Raw genomic sequence first — 18632 nt, 5'->3', positions numbered from 1 at the left:
TCTGTTTCCTATAAATACAGATCTATATGTTGTTTTGTGACCAGTGAGATTTGTACTGTGGACACCTGTATTTCTTAACAGGGTGCTGGAACTGATGAGTTTACTCTGAACCGAATAATGGTTTCCAGATCAGAAATTGACCTTTTGGACATTCGAGCAGAGTTTAAGAAGCATTATGGCTATTCCCTATATTCAGCAATTAAAGTAAGTCTCATCTTAAAAATAGTGAAATACATTTTGCCTTTCTCTATTTGTCCACTTTTCTGTATAATCCTTAAAACATAGAGATACGTGACTGAGTTTTCTTTCTCCCTGCCAACGTATAAATGTGTTTTCTGAGTTTAAAATAGTGGTCACAAAATGTCTCCTAAAGATAGTGATTATTTTTAACTCTAAAATCCCAGGCACATAATAGATACTCAACATTTTTTTTTTTGGTTTAGTGGCCACTAATTGTTCTTCTTTTGTGAATTGTATATGCAAGTCATCTACCTGATTTTTATATTACAGTATTTTTTATTCTTTTTATTTCAGTTTTTCTTTATGACAATAGAAGGAAAACAAAATACATGTTTTAAATTTCCTACTTTTACCTGAAGTCTAGTTGACATACAATGTCACATTAGTTTCAGGCATAGTTAAATTTCCTCTTGTTTTACTCAAAATATAGATAGCATGGTTCTGTACTTTGGAGCTCATCTCATTTCAGTTAATAGGAAACTTTCTCATTCTTTTAACAGCTGCATATCACTCCATTATTTATATATTTGCACCCACCATACCAATAAATGTTTCCAGTTTCTTGCTATTGTAAACAGGGCTGTGATATGCATACCCATTTTCATAAGGCACAAGTGTATCTAAGGGATAAATTCTGGTAAGTTTGCAGGATTGCTGAGGCAGATGTAAAGGACACATGTAATCTTGGTAAATATTACCAATGGACTTCCCTTTTCACATCAATTGATCAACTAGATTCATTCATCAAAACAAATCCTTTTTTTCTTTCAACTGGAACTTTTCTCTTAACACTAAATCTTTGCAGGAGGAGATGCATGCTTAAATTGAAATCGGGAACTTACTCAAAAAGGCAGCTCTCAGACTGTGCCTGAGGCTTAGAGCAGATTTCATCCACTCATACTCAATACAATTTAAATCCATTCTGACACATTAAAATAGTTTCAATCAACACAGGAAAATTTAATAACATTAACCATATTGTACTATATCTAAGGCAGAAAAGTAGACTCTTATATTTTATAAAGATGCCAGTAACAAGGTTGAATCACAAAGAAGGTCTTCAATTCACCCTCAGCAAACTAGAAAATCAAATTAACCATTAGTTCTCCCTCCCTCGGTGGCTGGCTAATTGAGGCTTATTATATTAGGATACATCTCAGCTATGTGGTGCCTTGATAGGAAAGAGAATTCATTGCTGAAGAATTCAGTTTGTAATTTAAAATTGCGTGAGGAAAAAAAATAAAATAAAATTGCATGAGTTTTCCTCATCTCTATCACCTAATGTACATTTTTTAAAAAATGAAATGTTAAGGTTGGATCAGGGAAAAAAAGAGAGAGCTTCAGCTAGATCAATAAGTATGAAACAAATTAAAAAGGAGGTCAAAGACTACCTTCCTAAAAACCCCAGGATTTGCTAGACTCACAGGTGAGCTTCACCAAACTTTGAAGGAACAGATATTCCTATCGTATGCAAGTTGTACCAGAAGGCAGGAAAAATGAGAGCTGCCTAGTTCATTTTATGAATTTAGTATAATCTCTTTTAAGATTGTATTTATTTTAGTTATTTGACAGAGAGAAAGAGAGAGCACACAAGCAGAAGGAGGGGCAGAGGGAGAGGGAGAAGCAGGCAGGCTATCACGGAGCAGGGAGCCCAACATGGGTCTTGATCCCAAGATCCCTGGATTGTGACCTGAGCTGAAGGCAGATATTAAACTGACTGAGCCACCCATGTGCCCCGAATTTAGTATAATCTTGATTCCAAAGACAGAGGACAAAGAAAATGACAAATTCATTTCACTTATGAATATAGATAGCAAAGAGCCAATTGACTGAATGTATCAGTTTATTAAAAAATAATACATCAAAATCCAGTGAGGTTTAACCCAGGAGTAAAAGGATGGCTCAACATCAGAAAGTTAATGTGATTGCCCACATTCCACACATATAAAAGATAATTTTATAATTATTTCAGTCTTTGTAGGAAAAGCTTTTGGAAAGGGAGCAATACCTATTTATTGTAAGAAAAAAACATTTAACCAAATTAAAAATAGAAGCAAACCTCCTTAAATTGATAAAGCTTGTATACCAACATATTATAGCAAGTACATACTTAAACTCAGTGGAGAAACTTTAGATATAGTTCCTTTAAGATAGGGATCAGAACAATAATACTTCCTATATACTAATAAATACTATACTAATATACCTTAGTACTGTCTCAGAGAGGACTAGGGGGCCTAGAGAGTACTGGATAGGAAGGAAAAAATGTGTAAGGATGAAATGGAAGAGTTGAAGCTTTCATTATTTTCAGTAAATACAATCATATTTCTAGAAAAATCAGGAATTATAAATTACCATCAGTAATAAAAATTCAGCAGTGTTGCCAGATAAAGATCAACCTATCAAAATGAACAGTATTTCTTATACTATATCATCAAAATTAAGATACCATTCATAATAGAAATGAAAAACTATAAACTATTCAGGAATTCACTGGACCAAGACTACATAATGATGGAGAAAACTTAAATACTGTTATGAACACCATAACATATGTCAATAAATGGAGAGATAGTTCACTTGAGTGATGTGATAGGTTATTATAAAGATGTCAGTTATTTCTCAAAGTAAGCTATAAATCAAATGCAATTTCAATCAACATTCCAGCTGGATTTGTTTGAGGACCTGGATTGACTTACTCTAACATTTATATGAAAGAATGAAGATTCATGACTAATCAACCTTAAATACAAAGAGTAAAGATAGGGAAAGGGATAGTCCTACTAGAGACTGACATGGTACAAAGTGATTATTAATTGTTTTAGATGTAGTTTTGGATTAAGAACACAAATGAATCAATGGAACAAAATGGAGACCTCAGAGACAAATCCAATTGTTTGTGGAAACATATAGGCTAGAAGGGGCACCATAAATCAGTAGGGGAGGGACAGATTATTTAGTAAAAATATATTGGGAAACCTGGTTGACTCTATAGCAAAAACTAAGACTGGATCCTACCTAACACCATATCACCTGTAAACTGGAGATGAACTAAAAAACAATATATATAAAAAAAAAATATATATATATATATATAAAAAAAAAACAATATATAAAAGATAAAATTATAAAGTTAATCCAAGAAAAAATAAGAATTACCTTTGTGACCCAGAAGCAGGGAACAAATTTTTGAACAACAAAAGCATAAATCACATTGCAAGAAACAACAAACAAATAAAGGTACATTATTAAATATAAAATATATCAAATAATCTCGTTACGTTTTCAATACTGATGAACAGGATCTTTTTATAAAAAGAAATATTTTATTTATTTATTCATGAGAGACAGAGAGAGAGGCAGAGACACAGGCAGAGGGAGAAGCAGGCTCCCCACAAGGAGCTCGGTGTGGAACTCGATCCCAGGACTCCAGGACCATGCCCTGAGCCACCTAGGCGTCCCAAATAGGATCTTTTTGATGCTTAAATTTCCATAATTCAGCAGCTAGAGTACCATTTCATATATTACCTGACCTTTCATTTTGTCTTCCTCTTTTGCCTGTAGTTTAGACATTTCTCTCTGTTCATTAACACTTTTCTCAGGTGATAACAGTTGGGGATGGGTGGTAAGAGGAGAGAAAGGAAGTAGGTGAAAAACAACTGTGTCTGTCTTATTACTTAATAGTAAGATATTAATACAAAATTTCATTTTCTTGGTAGATTTCATTGAGCAACAAATTAAGTGGCTATTTAATAAATAACACAATTCCAGGGTCTTTTAATGGAAAACATAGTAGCCATCCTCAATTCGTAGTCCATGTAGAGATGAGATGAGCATAAAAAAAACACTTAGAAGAAGATAATATGAAACAACATACAATTAAATACTAGTTTATGCAATCCAGAGGATAGTAATGTAGGAACTGAAAGTAAAGAAGTTTGGGATTAGATAGGGAATGTTTCCTGGGGAAATGAGTCTTAAGCCTTCCTTTCAGGTTTAATAAGCTTGTGTTGAGTGCCTCCTGTGGGGCAAGTGCTATGGTGCTCAACAGGGACTCAGGTGAATGCTTTAGGAATGTGTATATGGTAAGGAGTAGGACAGAAAGAAGTAGTAAGGCACTAGATCGATTTGGGGGTCTACCCTGGGGAATACTGAAAGACAAAATCTGAGTGGCAAGATGAATTCAGTTAAAAAAGAGTTTTGAGACCACAGAATTTGTATTTCATCCATTCAATTAAAAATACTTACTGAATGCATATTGTGTGCCTTACTGAGGGTTATAATTACAAGCAAAGTAAAAAAAAAAAAAGTTTCCTGTCCTTATGGAATTACAAATAAATGTAAAATTACAACTATGTTAAACATAAAGGAAAGAGACACTGTGCTGTAAGACCATATGATAGGAGGACAACCTATAGGAAAAGCTTCTATGAGAAAATTATGATTCAGATCTGAAAAAGAGTGGACAAAGTTTGTCAGGTCGGAGAGTCAGTAGAGCATTCTAACAAAAGGAAATGGAATTACAAGTGGAAAGACCTCATAGTAAGGAGACATGATGAAAAATAAGGCTGGGGGGACCAGATCACCCAAGACCATTTTGGCAATGTTTAAGGATCTGTCTTTAGCCCAAGAATATTGAAGAGTTTTCATTTTAAGTGCATAGTGTCGTGATCAGAAGTACATTTTGAAAAGATCCCTGTGGCCATGGGGAATGAATTGGACATAAGAAAGGAGAGATTTAGGGGTACTGAGTTATTTTATTAGTCATACTGGAGCTGCTATGACTGAGTAATGCAAAGTACTAATGCAAAGAGAGCAAAGAACAAAAAGTCAAAAGATATTTAGAAATTAAAACTTCGGGGACTTGATGTGATATCTTGGTGTAAGGAACAAGAAAAAAAAAGGTGTCAAGGATGGCTCCCAGGTTTTTAACTTGGGATCAGATAGTGGTGCTAAGACCTACAAGAAGGTTAGGCTTTAGGTTTTTGTTTTTGTGTCTTGTTTTCTTTTACTTTTTGGGGAGTGGGAGAGAAAGTTCATGAGTTTGGTTTTGCACTCGTTGAGTTAGAAATGTCTTTGAAATATGTAAGTAGAATTGTCAGGTCAGTAGCTAGTGGTATGAGATATATTTTCAGAGTCAATTATGTTACTGAAAGTTGGACATGAATGATATCCTCTAAGGAGAAAATATAAATTAAGAGAGAAGAAAGCTTAGAAGTGAGATTTAAGCATTACTCACAATTAATGGCTGGATAGGTGAGGGTGAGCCTGCAGAAGACAAATGTAAGGATGCCAGAGAGGAAAAAGGAAAAGCCAGGACTACTTACAGAAAAAGTAAGGGCTTGGTGGACATGGTGGCCATTGGACTTGATTTACAAAGCAATAAGAATTAACACCTTGGAGAATACAGTTGATGAATCTAGAGCCAAGGAAACTAGTGACAAGAGATGTGAGCCTAGAGTAGATTTGCCATGGTCAGAATGGAGAGAATAAGTTAAAAAACACTGCAAAGAAATAATCAGCAGGATGGATTAAATGTAGAGGATGAAAAGATGGGATAAAAGTCGGGAGAAGAGAGAATTGTTGGTGGCACTGTTAAAAACACACCAATAGAGACAATTAGTTTCTTGAGAGCAATTAATATGGCCTAATCTTAATTAGGGTTGGCCTAGGGTTGGAGCCTGCCACGACGAAGAGGGAGCCAAGGGCCTATGGAAAGTGCCGGGGGGCCCCCACTGTGCACCTTGCCTCTTCAGATCCAACCCCCTACCGCGGGCTGAGGTGGCCCACCCCAGGGGCCAGCCATCTGGGTCCTTGAGGCACCCATCTGCAGGAAGAACAGGGGTGCTTTCCCTCAAGACGGCTGGCGGGCCTTCCCAAGGAAGGATGGACTGCCCACACCTGCGGCGCACAATTAAATTTTATTTTTGCTGATTTTGAAAAAAAAAAAAAAAAGATGTATAGAGGTAGGAGAAAGGATGGACGTTTGTTTAGCATCAACAGTGGATCAGAAGTTATATATAGCTCTGTTAAGCTACTTGGATGTATTTTCTTGCCTAACTGATAGAACTGCTAAAAATTGTTTACAGCTTGGTCAGAGATGGCTAACGGGAGCTGTTTTAATACACAAGTAGAGCATTGTTGGCTTATCAGCAGTTTCAGAGATTATTACATATGGTAGAGCAAGACTTAGAAAAACCAATAGAAAAAGAGCTACAATCTGTATAAAACAGGAGAATGTATAGTAATGCCTGGGTGTCTCATTATGAAAGCAATGCATAATCTCTTCGCTAAATGATCCTTCTTTATGCCTTCCTTTGCATTACTACTAACTCTCATATTTATCCTGATGTGAAACTTAAGCGATAAGGAGGGCTCACTGTTTGAGTTGCTTTGAATAGAATAAGAACAATGTGAGGATTTTAGGCAGTCTAGATTAAAAGCCAAGTTTAACCACCAATGCCATGCAAAAGTTTTACCTGTTTTGCATGGCAAACAGGCATCTTTGTACATTAGGCCTCAAACTCACGTGATATCTGTTCTGAACCAAGATGTATTTTGGCAGCTTAGAGGAAAGGAACTGGAAAGTATACTCTTTGGGAGTGTAGTTTGTTTCAGTTTCTTAAATCAGGCAGTATAGTATGGTGTTAAGGCACCAGGCTATCTGGCTTGAATCCTACTTCTGTTGCTTATTCTCTATTTGATTTAGAGTTTCCTAACCTCTGTTTTTCTCATTTCTCATTAAATCGACATACTTAGGGCACCTACTGCATAGAGTTAAAAGGATTATAAGATTAAAGTAGTTAACCCTTAGAAGAGCAAGCATATGATGAATATTAATATAGTATTATTAAAATTGTCATTTTTAAAGTTTTATTAGAAAAGTAATATAATGTCACACAATTGATGCAATCAATCTTATTTATTATCTTTTTATTTTATTTTTATTTTTTTTAAGATTTTACTTATTGATTCATGAGAGACACAGAGAGAGAGGCAGAGACATAGGCAGAGGGAGAAGCAGGCTCCATGCAGGGAGCCCGATGTGGGACTCGATCCTGAAACTCCAGGTCCATGCCCTGAACCAAAGGCAGACACTCAACGGCTGAGTCACCCAGGCGTCCCGCAATCTTATTTTTTTTAACCTAAATTGAAATTCAATTGCAATGAATCAGGAAGAATTTAAACATTATGTATTGTAAAGAAGATGCTAGGCTGGAATAATTACACTCAGGTATGAATGAATAATGGAATTACAGGTGCATTTTACTAAATGATCCAGGTCATGAGTCTCACCCCAGAGAATCCCCTAGAGCTGTGGGATTTCATTCATTTACGGTTCTTTCATTTACGGTTCTTTCATTATTTATGCTATATCTGTCCTTCTCTCCTTTTCCTTATAGTCGGATACTTCTGGAGACTATGAACTCACGCTCTTAAAGATCTGTGGGGGAGATGACTGAGTCAAGAACATAATCTCCGAAGGTCACTGCTCCACGACGGGCCTTTCCAACAGTCTGCTTACTCCTTTCTCAGAGTTTAAAGTAAAAGCAAGTGTAAACAGCAAACTGTTTTCCTAATGGCCATTTTCATCATTCCATAATAACAACAAAAAGTGATTATAGTAGAGCATCTCAGCATCCTGTAGTAACTCATAAATGAAATTTTTAAATGTATTAAGGATCTGCTAATATGATACAAATTATTTTTCTGCTTAGGAAGTGAGAATCTTTGTAGAATTCTAACACATTAAATTTGTAATCAGAGTCAATAAAAGTTTTGCTTTTATGAAAGGAAATTTGTCTTTGTTTTTAACATATGCCAACATTGTTTTGTACATGATCGCCAACAATTAACGGTATTTTAAAATGCATTTTTAAATAAAAGGTATTGCTGCCTTAATTTATCTATTACCTTATTAATTACATTTATCTTTAAGAAAGAATGAAGCTGTGTGTAATCCTGGCCTGCTCTTTCTAGCTGTGATCAAGCTATAGGAGTGGCAGTGCAGGAGAAGTTATTCAGCCCTTAGAAGACATCTGCTGAACCATAAATCTAACCACTTCCTGTCAGAATGGCAAACATGCATTGTGGTCATTTCATGCTAAATTCTATTTTCCCAGAATGGGTATGTAGAACCAATTCTCTAAAGATGCTTTTCCTCTAAAATAAGTTTGTAAAACTATGCATTAAAAAAAATTCCTCATGTTCTTTTTGCCAGCAACTTAAGATGAAATATCTTAACTAATATGAAATATATAAGGTAATACTGTCCATTTGGAGTTATTAGTCTGGACTTGCATAGAAATGATAAATGTGTGAGCCATAGAAACAGAGATGTAGGAGCCCAGAGCTTTTAATTAATGATTCCCTTGGCAAACATTCTGAGGCCTTTCAGAAGGACCAACAAATTCTTGTTCTAGTGTTTCCAAAATGCATACAGGAAGGAAAGCACCAGGATTTAGAGTCCAACACATCTGGTTTTGACTTCCTGCCTTACCATTTCCTGGTTCTGTGACCCTGGGAACTACCAAACCCTGCTCAACTGAAGTTTTCTCGTCTGTTAAATGGTGATAATTATAGCACCTACCTTTCTCTTAGGGTTTTTAAAAGATTAAATAAGATAATGCCCTCAAAGCACTTAGCCCTGTGGTTGGACGAGGTAAGTGTTCAATTATCATGTTATTATTACTGCCAAGAAACATCAAAATGCTCATGACAGCATTGCAGACATTTTCAACAGGAACATGTGGATCATCTACCACATGCCAAACTCTATGCTAAGTATGTATTGGATACACCAAGGGGACTGAGACCCATCTGCTTTTGCCAAAGAGCTTAAAACCTGTTTAGGGAGAGAGATATGTGCGTATAATCACAACACTGTGTGTACCGTGTACATTGAGAGAAATGACATCGTGTAAGAGAAAAGTGCTATGGAGGCCGGATCCGTAATTCATCCTATCAGAGGTCACAAACTGCACCAGTAAAAAGAAGAATAGAGGCTCTGCAGATAGCTAAGAGCACTAGCAAAGTCACAGCGTTATCAACTAGCACACTGTGCACCGCCCTACCCAAAGGTTAATGTGGTGGGGTCTCAGAGGACAAGGCAGGGCTATGGTGACCAGTGATAGGCAGAGGCCAGATTACAAAAGTCTCATGCTTAAGAGTTTATAAGCAAGGGAGACTAGTGAATGGAAGGAGCATTCCAGGAGGATTTCATTAAGGGAAATGATGTCAAATTTTTGCTCAAGGGGGAGGAATGTCTGGGAGAAGAAAGCTAGAGGCAGGAGCCCCCTTGGCAAGCTGGTTCTATAATCAAGTCTAGAAGTGTCAGCCTGAGGTAAGATAATGGCCAGGGAGAACAAAAATCCATGCACATACTTAAGAAATAAAACTGATAGAATATGGTAATCAAGGTAGTCAGGTGTCATTTGCCTTATGACTTTGGCTGAAGTGATTTAGTGAATGAGTGTCTCACCAAGCAATAAATCCTTGCTTATGCTTATTGAGTACTTTACTGTCTATCAGGCACTATGTTAAACAGCATAGTATATATTAAATCATTAATCCTGAAAGAACTTTACAGTGCAGACATGAATCCACGGATACAGGAATGGAACCTGAGAGAAATTAATTAACTTGCCCATTGGAAGAGCCAGGGCTTGAACCCAACCAAGCAGCCAACTCCACTATTTGGCCTTAAAATTTATCCTGCTGTCCCAGGGTCACTCTTCTTTTCAAACCTGCAATGTCAGCTGTTGGAAGGGATTTTTGTCTGTTACATTCACTGCAGTGTCCTAATTCTTAGCACGTGCTTGGCACATAATAAATCTTTATGGGATAGATAAAGTTTTTCCTCTGTGCACCTGAGCTACATAAGTGAATTTGGGGTAAACATTCGTAGGTATACCTGAGCCTCAGCTTCCCAGGCTGGGGGAAAGGAAACTAATACATTAAGGCAGCCTTGGAGAAAAGTTCAGAAATTTTACCCTTATACACAGTACTTTTTCCAAGCTACTCATCACCATGGGGAGAAGTACTTTGTGAAGTTGGGCAGGATATTGGGACTTCCAGAGAAGCAAGGAGTTTGAATCCCTATAGGCTCTCCTTTACCTAGCATCAAGCTAAACTCCTGAAATGGCATTACTAGATTTTAATCTTGGCCACATTCTCCAAAGTTATGGAGAAGTAATCTCTACTGTCTGGGGTTTTTTTTTAAGATTTTATTTATTTATTCATGACACACACACACACACACACACAGTGGGGGGGGGGGCAGTGACACAGGCAGAGGGAGAAGCAGGCTCCATGCAAGGAGCCCGACGTGGGACTCGATCCCCGGTCTCCAGGATCAGGCCCTGGGCTGCAGGCGGCGCCAAACCACTGGGCCACTGGGGCTGCCCTCTCTACTGTCTTTGGATTTTGATATTAACTCTTCTCTTTTCCTCTGGAAAAATGGTTTTCTTCACTAGAGCTCTCCCGTATACATTTTTCCTCTTTCCTTCCTTCCTTCCTTCCTTCCTTCCTTCCTTCCTTCCTTCCTTCCTTCCTTCCTTCCTTCCAACTTTGTTCCTTTCTTCCTTCCTTCTCTGTTTCCTTTGTCCTTCCTGCCCATTCATTCTTCTCTCTATTGATTTCTATAATGCAATAAGCACTTTGGCATCCACTCTCCAATGTGAACCCTAAGACTTTCACAATAACTGCTACCAACCACGCGACCTTCCCCTCCCATCCTCTCTGAATCTCCCTACCTGACCATTCTGAATTCCATATTGATTGTCACCTTGCTTTCTTTTTATATAGTTTTTCATTTAATTTTTTTTCTATACTGTCTTGTGCTTATCTAATCTCTGAGACTTACTTTTTCATTTAATATTATTTTGCTAAGTGATATCCATATCATTGCATGTCATGTATTTTATTTATTTTGACAGCTATGTATCATTCCACTGCGTAAGTCATAAATACAACTGCTAGGAGTCCAGAAAGTTGCCCTCACACAAGTAGGAGAAGCATAATTTTATCTGGCTCTCTACCCCTTGTGCTTCTTTGAAGTTATGGTGCCTCACTATGGCCACAGAAGTAGCCTTCGTCTCCAGTCACTAAAAGGCAGAATGTAGCAGGAAAAACACAAAACTAGGAAGAAACTGGATTTTTCTCTTTAATGGGTGCCGATCACCCATTTCTAATGTTGGGGGAGCAAGTAGCTTTTAATAAACAATGCTCCAAAACCAGCTGAAAGTCCTACAATTCAACTTATTCTGATACCATCTACCTGGATTTAGCATTAGGTCCCACAGCTTAAGGGCTCAATCTCACAAGATGCACCCCCTCCCCAACTTCAGATGCCATTACAAGTCCAGGTTATCACCTGTGCTTCCAACTGACTGGCTATAGATCGGAGGTTCCAGAGGTATGCTAGACTAGCTCCCAGTTCTCAGGAAACATTTATTTATGTTTACCAGTTTATTATAAAAGCATTTAATAAAAGATGCAGATGAACTTCAAGATAGAAGAAATGCTTAGGGCAAGGTATGTGGGCAAGGGTGTGGAACCTCCATGTCCTCTCCTGGAAGTCTTTCTCCCAGTGTCTTCATGTGTTCGCCAACCTGAAAGCTCTCTGAACTCCATACTATTGGAATATTTATTCATCATGTGGGAATGATCATCATTAATTCCATTTTTAGCCTCTCTCCCTTCTCAAGAGAATGGGAGGCAAGGATGACAATTTTAAGATTCTAATCATGGTTTGGTCTCTCTGATGACTGACCAGCCCTCATCCAGGGGCCACCCAGAACCCACCCAGAGTTTCCTCCTCATTAGCAAAGATCAAATATTAAAAGATGCTCCTAGGGCTCTTATCACTTAGGAAATAACAGAAGTTTTAAGAGCTTGGTGCCAGAGGACACCTGGGTGGCTCAGCGGTTGGATGTCTGCCTTGGACTCTAGGCATGATCCTGGGATCTGGAATCCAGGTCCTAGTCTGAGGGAGCCTGCTTCTCTCTCTGTCTGTGTCTCTGCCTTCCTCTCTCATGAATAAATATATGGATCTTAAAAAAAAAAAAAAAAAAAAAAAAAAAACCTCTGTGTCAGGAATCAGAGCTAGAGACTGGTATATATATATTTTCTATTATTTCGTAACTTTCCTTTCCGAAGAATTGACTGTGTCCTCTGTCAGAAAAAAGGACACCCACTGAACTATTGTGGATGCCTATGTGTGTGTTATGTATCCCTAAATTCCTAGCCCAGTTCCCTATTCACGGTGAGTACATGATAAATTTTCATGTCACCGATGTGTAACATGTGGTAGTCTACCTTTTCTACCAGTTGCACCAGGTTGTTGTAAGGAGCACAGGAAGCAATGATTACAGCTATCTTCTAAAGTATTGAATACTATTCAAATGTGATGAGGAATTATGGAATTGATATTAGAATAATCAATTTTTTGTATATATGAATTAAGGACTTACATTGTGCTGAGTACTATGCTAAATATTTTAGATTTCATTTATTTTCAGAGTTATCTTGTCTGTCTTAAGTGCTTTGTGCAGCAAAGCATGGTTATACATATCTGTATCATTCCCGCTTTACAGATGAGGAAAATGAGGCCCAGAAAGGTTAGGTTGCTAGCCCAAGGTTATACAGCAGAGAAGCCAATGTTTAGGATCCAGGCCTTTTGGTATCTGTGTGTGTTTGAGTAGGAGGAAGGTGAGAACTTGGAGCGAGTGATGATCCCTTGACAGAATGCTGCAAAGAGAAAGGAACACAGATAATGAGACACTCCAAGGAAAGCTCTCCTCCTCCATCCCTCTCCTCCCATCCTTCTCACCTCACATTGCATTGGACCAGCTGGTAGCTGCTAAATGCATATTTCTGATGATTCTGATGGAACACGGCCCTTTCAAGATGAAGGGTTGTTGTTAGTGATCCTGCCAAAGAATGACAATGCTTATTTAAATATTTTAATATTATATGAGAATGAGAAGGGCAGTATAAGGCACAGGCCAGTGCCAGGGGCAAGAGCATGGCCCCTGGGGTCTTGCTGCCCAGATCTGTGACTTTAGAGAAATTACTTTACTTTGCTAACTCACATATTCCTCACATTTGGAATGAGGATAGTAATAGCCCCTACCCTTGTAATTTTGATACATAAATGAGAAAGCATTTAAAATGTGTTCAGCATAGTACATAGCTTGTGCTAAGCCCTCAGTAAAGCCCTAGATCATTTTATCATTACAGTGTATTATTCAAAGGCCATGTTTTTTTTATTGCCTTCAATTTCCACAAGGTGGCAGGTCGAGTTCAAAGTGGACCCCATGGCTCCGTGTCCCAAAAGCAAAACCTACTTTAATTGTTTCAGAATAACTGGGCCAAATCTCAACAGTTTGGAAACATCTTCATTATATTACCTATAAAATATTTGTTATGGTCTGAGCATCTTATTGTTGCTATAAAATTCTTAATGGAACATATGGATCATTTAATTTAATCCTCTCGTTTCTCGCAATTCCCAAGACCATCTGCTCTGACTTGAAATGTAGATTGACTCTTCCATGGATCACCCGCCTAGTGAGTACATTCAAGTCATCTCAGTACAAGCTAAATTTAGTCCCCAAGGATTATGAAGAGGAGAAAATTAGCAATCTGGAGCGCGTCCTGCACGCTGAGTGGTGAACTACAGGAGGCAGGAGACTGGTACACTTCGTTCTATTAGTGATGGGATATTTGGTCTGTTCCTTAGGAGCTACAAAATGACAAATGAAGATAGTGCATAGGAGGTTCTCTAGCCTATTGATAAGGGCATATTGAAAAAAAAGGTGAAAATAGTGTAATTCAGACTTTTATTGCGTGTATCTTCTCCTTTTTCCATTTCCCTAATTTTGTGCCCTACTGACAACCTCTAATTTCCACACTTTGTCTTTGAAGCAGTGGTTTCAGAGTCAGATCCAATGGGATCCAAGTGCTGGCTCTATACTCTGCTAAAGCAGTGTTTATAGTGGTAAATATTTGATAAATACTTAAATCCTTTACAGCTCAGTTCGGTGCTTAATAATGACAGCATCTACCTTACAGAGTTGTTATGAGGGTTGAGTGAGGCGGAGCATGCAAAGAATTTAACTTAATCAAGTAGTTAGTAGTAATTGTGCTGGTCTGGACTTGCCCAGCAAATGGCAGAGAGGACGCGGATGCGTTCAACAAGCACTTGCGGAATAAAGCAACGATACTTTTTCAGTCCTGCACAGTGAGAGTAACTCTAAGACTGGCTTTGGATGCTTTTGAGGGAAATGCTCCCTGAAATCAATGTTGTCTTGTTAAATATGTGCACTTCAGTGGTTAGATATATAGGATCTGAAGACAGGCTCCTTAGGCTTATTTCCTGTCCCCCAGTTGATAACTGTGTGATACGTGGGTGAGCCACTTATTTAACATTTTTGTGCCTTAGTTTCCTTACCTATAGAGCCAGGATGGCAATAGCACTTATTCAGATTCAGATAGGTGTCTGTTTCGGCAAGTCTGTTTAGGTAAAGCACTTAGCACAGGGCCTGCCCTCTCTTACATGCCCAGTAAATGTTAGCTGTTATTCTCTGGTTCGGTTTGGAAGACCAACAATCGCTTATAGTCGATCTACTTGGGGGATTTAAGGGTGTTGTAAAGCTAACTCTTCTAGTTTGTAATTAGAAAAGAAGATAAAGCAGACCTCTTGGCAATTTCTTGCCCCTATAACCTTGTGTTTTATGAACCACGGAAAGTACCCCAGATTTCTTTTCAGCTCTATCTTGGCAAACTGACAAACTTAGATTATTTCCCACCCACTCTGTACATCTCTTGTGGGATGATTAAAGCAAAGCAAGTATTAGTTGCTTTGCATATAAACTGTTTTACTAGTACTATATTTCTTCCAGTTTCAACAAACTCAGCTTTATGCCAGTTTTATCTACCAGAAGGTCAGCCCTGCTCTGAGACCAGAGTTGCCCTGTTTCCGTGGATTTAACAAAATCAAAAGTCGGGGAGAGGAGAATCTCAAGTGAGGAGGAGGGTTACAAGTGAGGAGTGATTGAACAGCTCTCACAGTAAACTGCAAAAAGAAATCCCAAACCCCCAAACCCAAGAAACCAAAACAGCAGCGCATTCAGCTGTATACACTCTAAAACACATGCGTTAGAGAAAATGGGCCATCAAAACCTACATAAGTCCTCTTTTAGCACAAGCTTTGTGGAACCGGACGTGGCAATAAATAATGGCCTAGGGTGACTTGCAGAGCTCTTAGCTCACCCTGAAGTAACAATTGGTATAAGATCGACCGTTAAGGCAAAAGTTTTTGTTTTATTTTGTGTTAGAGACCCAAGTCTGCAAAGAAAAACCCAGGTCATGCACTGAAAATTCTATTTAAACATGTATGAATTGATCTCCTCATATAAAATATCTTCTTTGGTTGTTGTCAAGCCAACTCCTACAGTCCTTTATTCCTTCAAGTATTTATTATGTGATAACCATGGTCTGGGAACTGTGCTAAGTGATGGAGTATAAAGATGAATAAAGCTACATGTTTCTTGACTCAAAGAGTTGATGATCAGGGGAATGAGGAAGGGAAAGTAAAGACAGATGCCTGGCTCGTTAGCAAAGGCAGCATTACGGTGGTGCTGATGTTGGTGATGATGGTGGTGGTGGTGGTGGTGATGGTGGTAGATGGGCTTGAGTATCAGGCTGACTTGACTGCTCTGCTTCACAGCAGTTTGGCCTCAGAGAAGATTCACACCTGTTGTTTCTAACTATTAGAGTTAAAGAAAAGATATTTGAAGAAAATTCTTATTATTGGGTGCTCGATGAATACTCATGTCATTCAGGGCAATGGTTTTGAGTCTGAAGCCAATCTAGCTCAGGTTCAGATTCTAGCTCTAAACTTACTAGCTGATCATGGACAGATTCTTTAAACCCTTTATGCCCCAGTTTCCTCATCTGTGACATTTGAATAATAGCAGTATTTAAGCCAGTACCCTAGAGTTACACGGATTAAGTGGATCAATGTTTGTAAGTACCTAGACTGGCCCAGCATATGTAAGCATCATGTACATGCTAGCGATTTATCATTAGCTGCAGTAAACTGTGATATGCTTTGTAACAATGCTATTAAAAAATGCTATGGACCACTCCTCACCCTTAAAATGTATATGTAGATATATAGAGATACAGAGACAGACATATAAAAAAGACACTCATATATTGTGTTAAGTGGGAAAAAAGCATGTTGATAAAGCAGCGAGAAAGAAAACAAAGACTGGAAGCCAACATACAAGACAACATGAACTGTTTATCGCCGAGTGGTAAAATTACAGGGAACTCACTTTCTTGTTTTTTCTTAGTTGTGTTTTGTCAATTTTAAACAGTTTATTGGTCTAACAATTTTAAAACATGTTTATATGGAGTATAAGACAGGTTATTAAAAGTTGCCTCAAACTGAAATGAAGGAATGATGAGTTCTGTCGGGAAGAATTCCCTGGGGACAGAAACTTGGAACTAGGCATTAAAGGACATAATTGGGGATTCCTGGGTGGCTCAGCGGTTGAGTGTCTGCCTTTGGCTCAGGGCGTGATCCTGGAGTCCCAGGATCAAGTCCCACGTTGGGCTCCTGCATAGAACCTGCTTCTCCCTCTGCCTGTGTCTCTGCCTCTCTCTCTCTCTCTCTCTCTCTCTCTCTCTCTCTCTCTCTGCTTCTCATGAATAAATAAATAAAATCTAAAAAATAAAAAATAAAGGACATAACTGGTAAGGACTTTGAAGACGTGATGATCAGCACAGAGATAAGAACAAGCTCCCAAGACCTGGTGTGATTGTGTATTATTTGATTATATTGGAAAAACATGCAGAAATAACGCATGGAATAAGTGGGCCATTAAGCCTCAGTAAAGACATCATCTCTGGGCACTGAATATCAGAGAGTCCATCCTTAATTCTCACTTCTTTTCCTGTTTCTGAAATATCTGGTAGAAACTTTAACCTATCTCTCCTTTTCTTTCTCTGATTTCAAATGTTATCATAGAATCCTTTTGAAGATATCTGTAGGCTGTTAAGTCTTTTTTTTGTGATGGATCCCACAGGATAGATGTCAATACATTTTGTACTTTCCGGATACTGACAGGTAATATGAGAACCATGTAGAGCTCCCTATCATGGATTAGATCCAATGTAAGACCCAACTTATGTACACTCAAAGCTGAGTCTTTCTTAGGAAGTGAGTGGTAAGGAATAGCGGGGAATGTCCTACTTTCCTGGCTCTTTCTGTGCCTCCCCTCTGATCTCAGTACTGTAATGAAGTTCTAGAATGTGCTTTAGGCAAGGCCAATCAACCCAGGGCCTCTAACAGTTATTCCAGTTCTCCTGTGTACCAGCACACACATTAGCCTCCCATCATGGAAGACATTGAATGTCTCCAATCTACCCAGACGTTTCTGAAGAGAAGACTTGGTAACAGGGAGAAAAGCAGCTTCATTCCTCTCTTTACTTCATGTCTCTCCCTAAGCCTTCTGCTTTACTTCCTGGCTAACTTCAACAATGTCGACATAACAAAGAGAAGTATTTGCATTGTTTAGTCTATTTGTAATTATTTCAATATGGAGACCATCCCTGGCCACCAGGCAACAAGCTATCCGTTCTTGATTTTCTCCTTCCTCTTTCTTCTGGATTTTGGATATGTGGTTTGGCTGGACCAGGTGCAGCCAGAAACTTCTTGGGAGGTCCAAAGATTCCCAGAATTTAGAATATTCCCAGAGAAGGACCTGTGGGGAAACTCGACAGATCTTTCTCTGGTTCTGTCTTTGAGGACACTGCAGTTGTCTGCTTCTCCTGGGTTGCTCTTAACCTCCTCATTGTTATGATCCTGTCTTCTTTCTTTAGGATAGGCAGTTTCCCTGACCTTCCCCTTCCTAGGTATAAAGGAAAGACTAGCTCCGAAGTATTTCTGGGTTGAAATACTGCCTACTTGCTGTGTGACTTCTGGTAGATTACTTAGCTACACTGATCCACAATTTCCTTCTGCTTATGAGACAGGAGTAGTAAAATAAGTCAGCTAGAGAAGGACAAGATTCCCACTTATACATGGAATCTAAAAAACCCCAAACTCAGATACAAAAAACAAACAGATTAGTACTCATCAGCAGTACGGGTTGGGGGATGGATGAAATGGGAGAGGGTGATCAAAAGGTACAAACTTCCAGTTATAAGATAAACAAGGCCTGAGGATATAATGTACAATATAGTGACTAGTGAACAACAGTGTATCATATATTTGAAAGTTGCTAACAGAGCAGTTCTTAAAATTCTTACCACAAGGAAAAATATGTAATTATGTGTAGTAACGGATATTAACTAGATGTATGGCGGTGATCATTTTG

The 18632-nt window shown here is 38.4% G+C and overlaps 1 protein-coding gene across 4 annotated transcripts in view; it reads left to right on the top strand.

The window, feature by feature from the left end:
• Window positions 1-8038, top strand: part of ANXA3 (annexin A3) — a 43504-nt gene extending 35466 nt beyond the window's left edge. For all 4 annotated transcript variants that reach the window (XM_038582340.1, XM_038582338.1, XM_038582339.1 and 1 more), the window contains 2 exons: window positions 82-204; window positions 7644-8038. In XM_038582340.1, coding sequence (XP_038438268.1) covers window positions 82-204; window positions 7644-7703 — 183 coding nt within the window. In that variant the 3' untranslated portion in view covers window positions 7704-8038. The remainder of the gene's footprint in view (window positions 1-81; window positions 205-7643) is intronic.
• The last annotated feature ends 10594 nt before the right edge of the window (window positions 8039-18632 follow it).

The sequence above is a fragment of the Canis lupus genome, chromosome 32, assembly GCF_011100685.1.
Source record: "Canis lupus familiaris isolate Mischka breed German Shepherd chromosome 32, alternate assembly UU_Cfam_GSD_1.0, whole genome shotgun sequence".
In the NCBI taxonomy this organism is placed as follows: Eukaryota; Metazoa; Chordata; class Mammalia; order Carnivora; family Canidae; genus Canis; species Canis lupus.
Note: the sequence above shows the minus strand (reverse complement) of the source record. Positions and strands in the feature narration are given on the sequence as shown.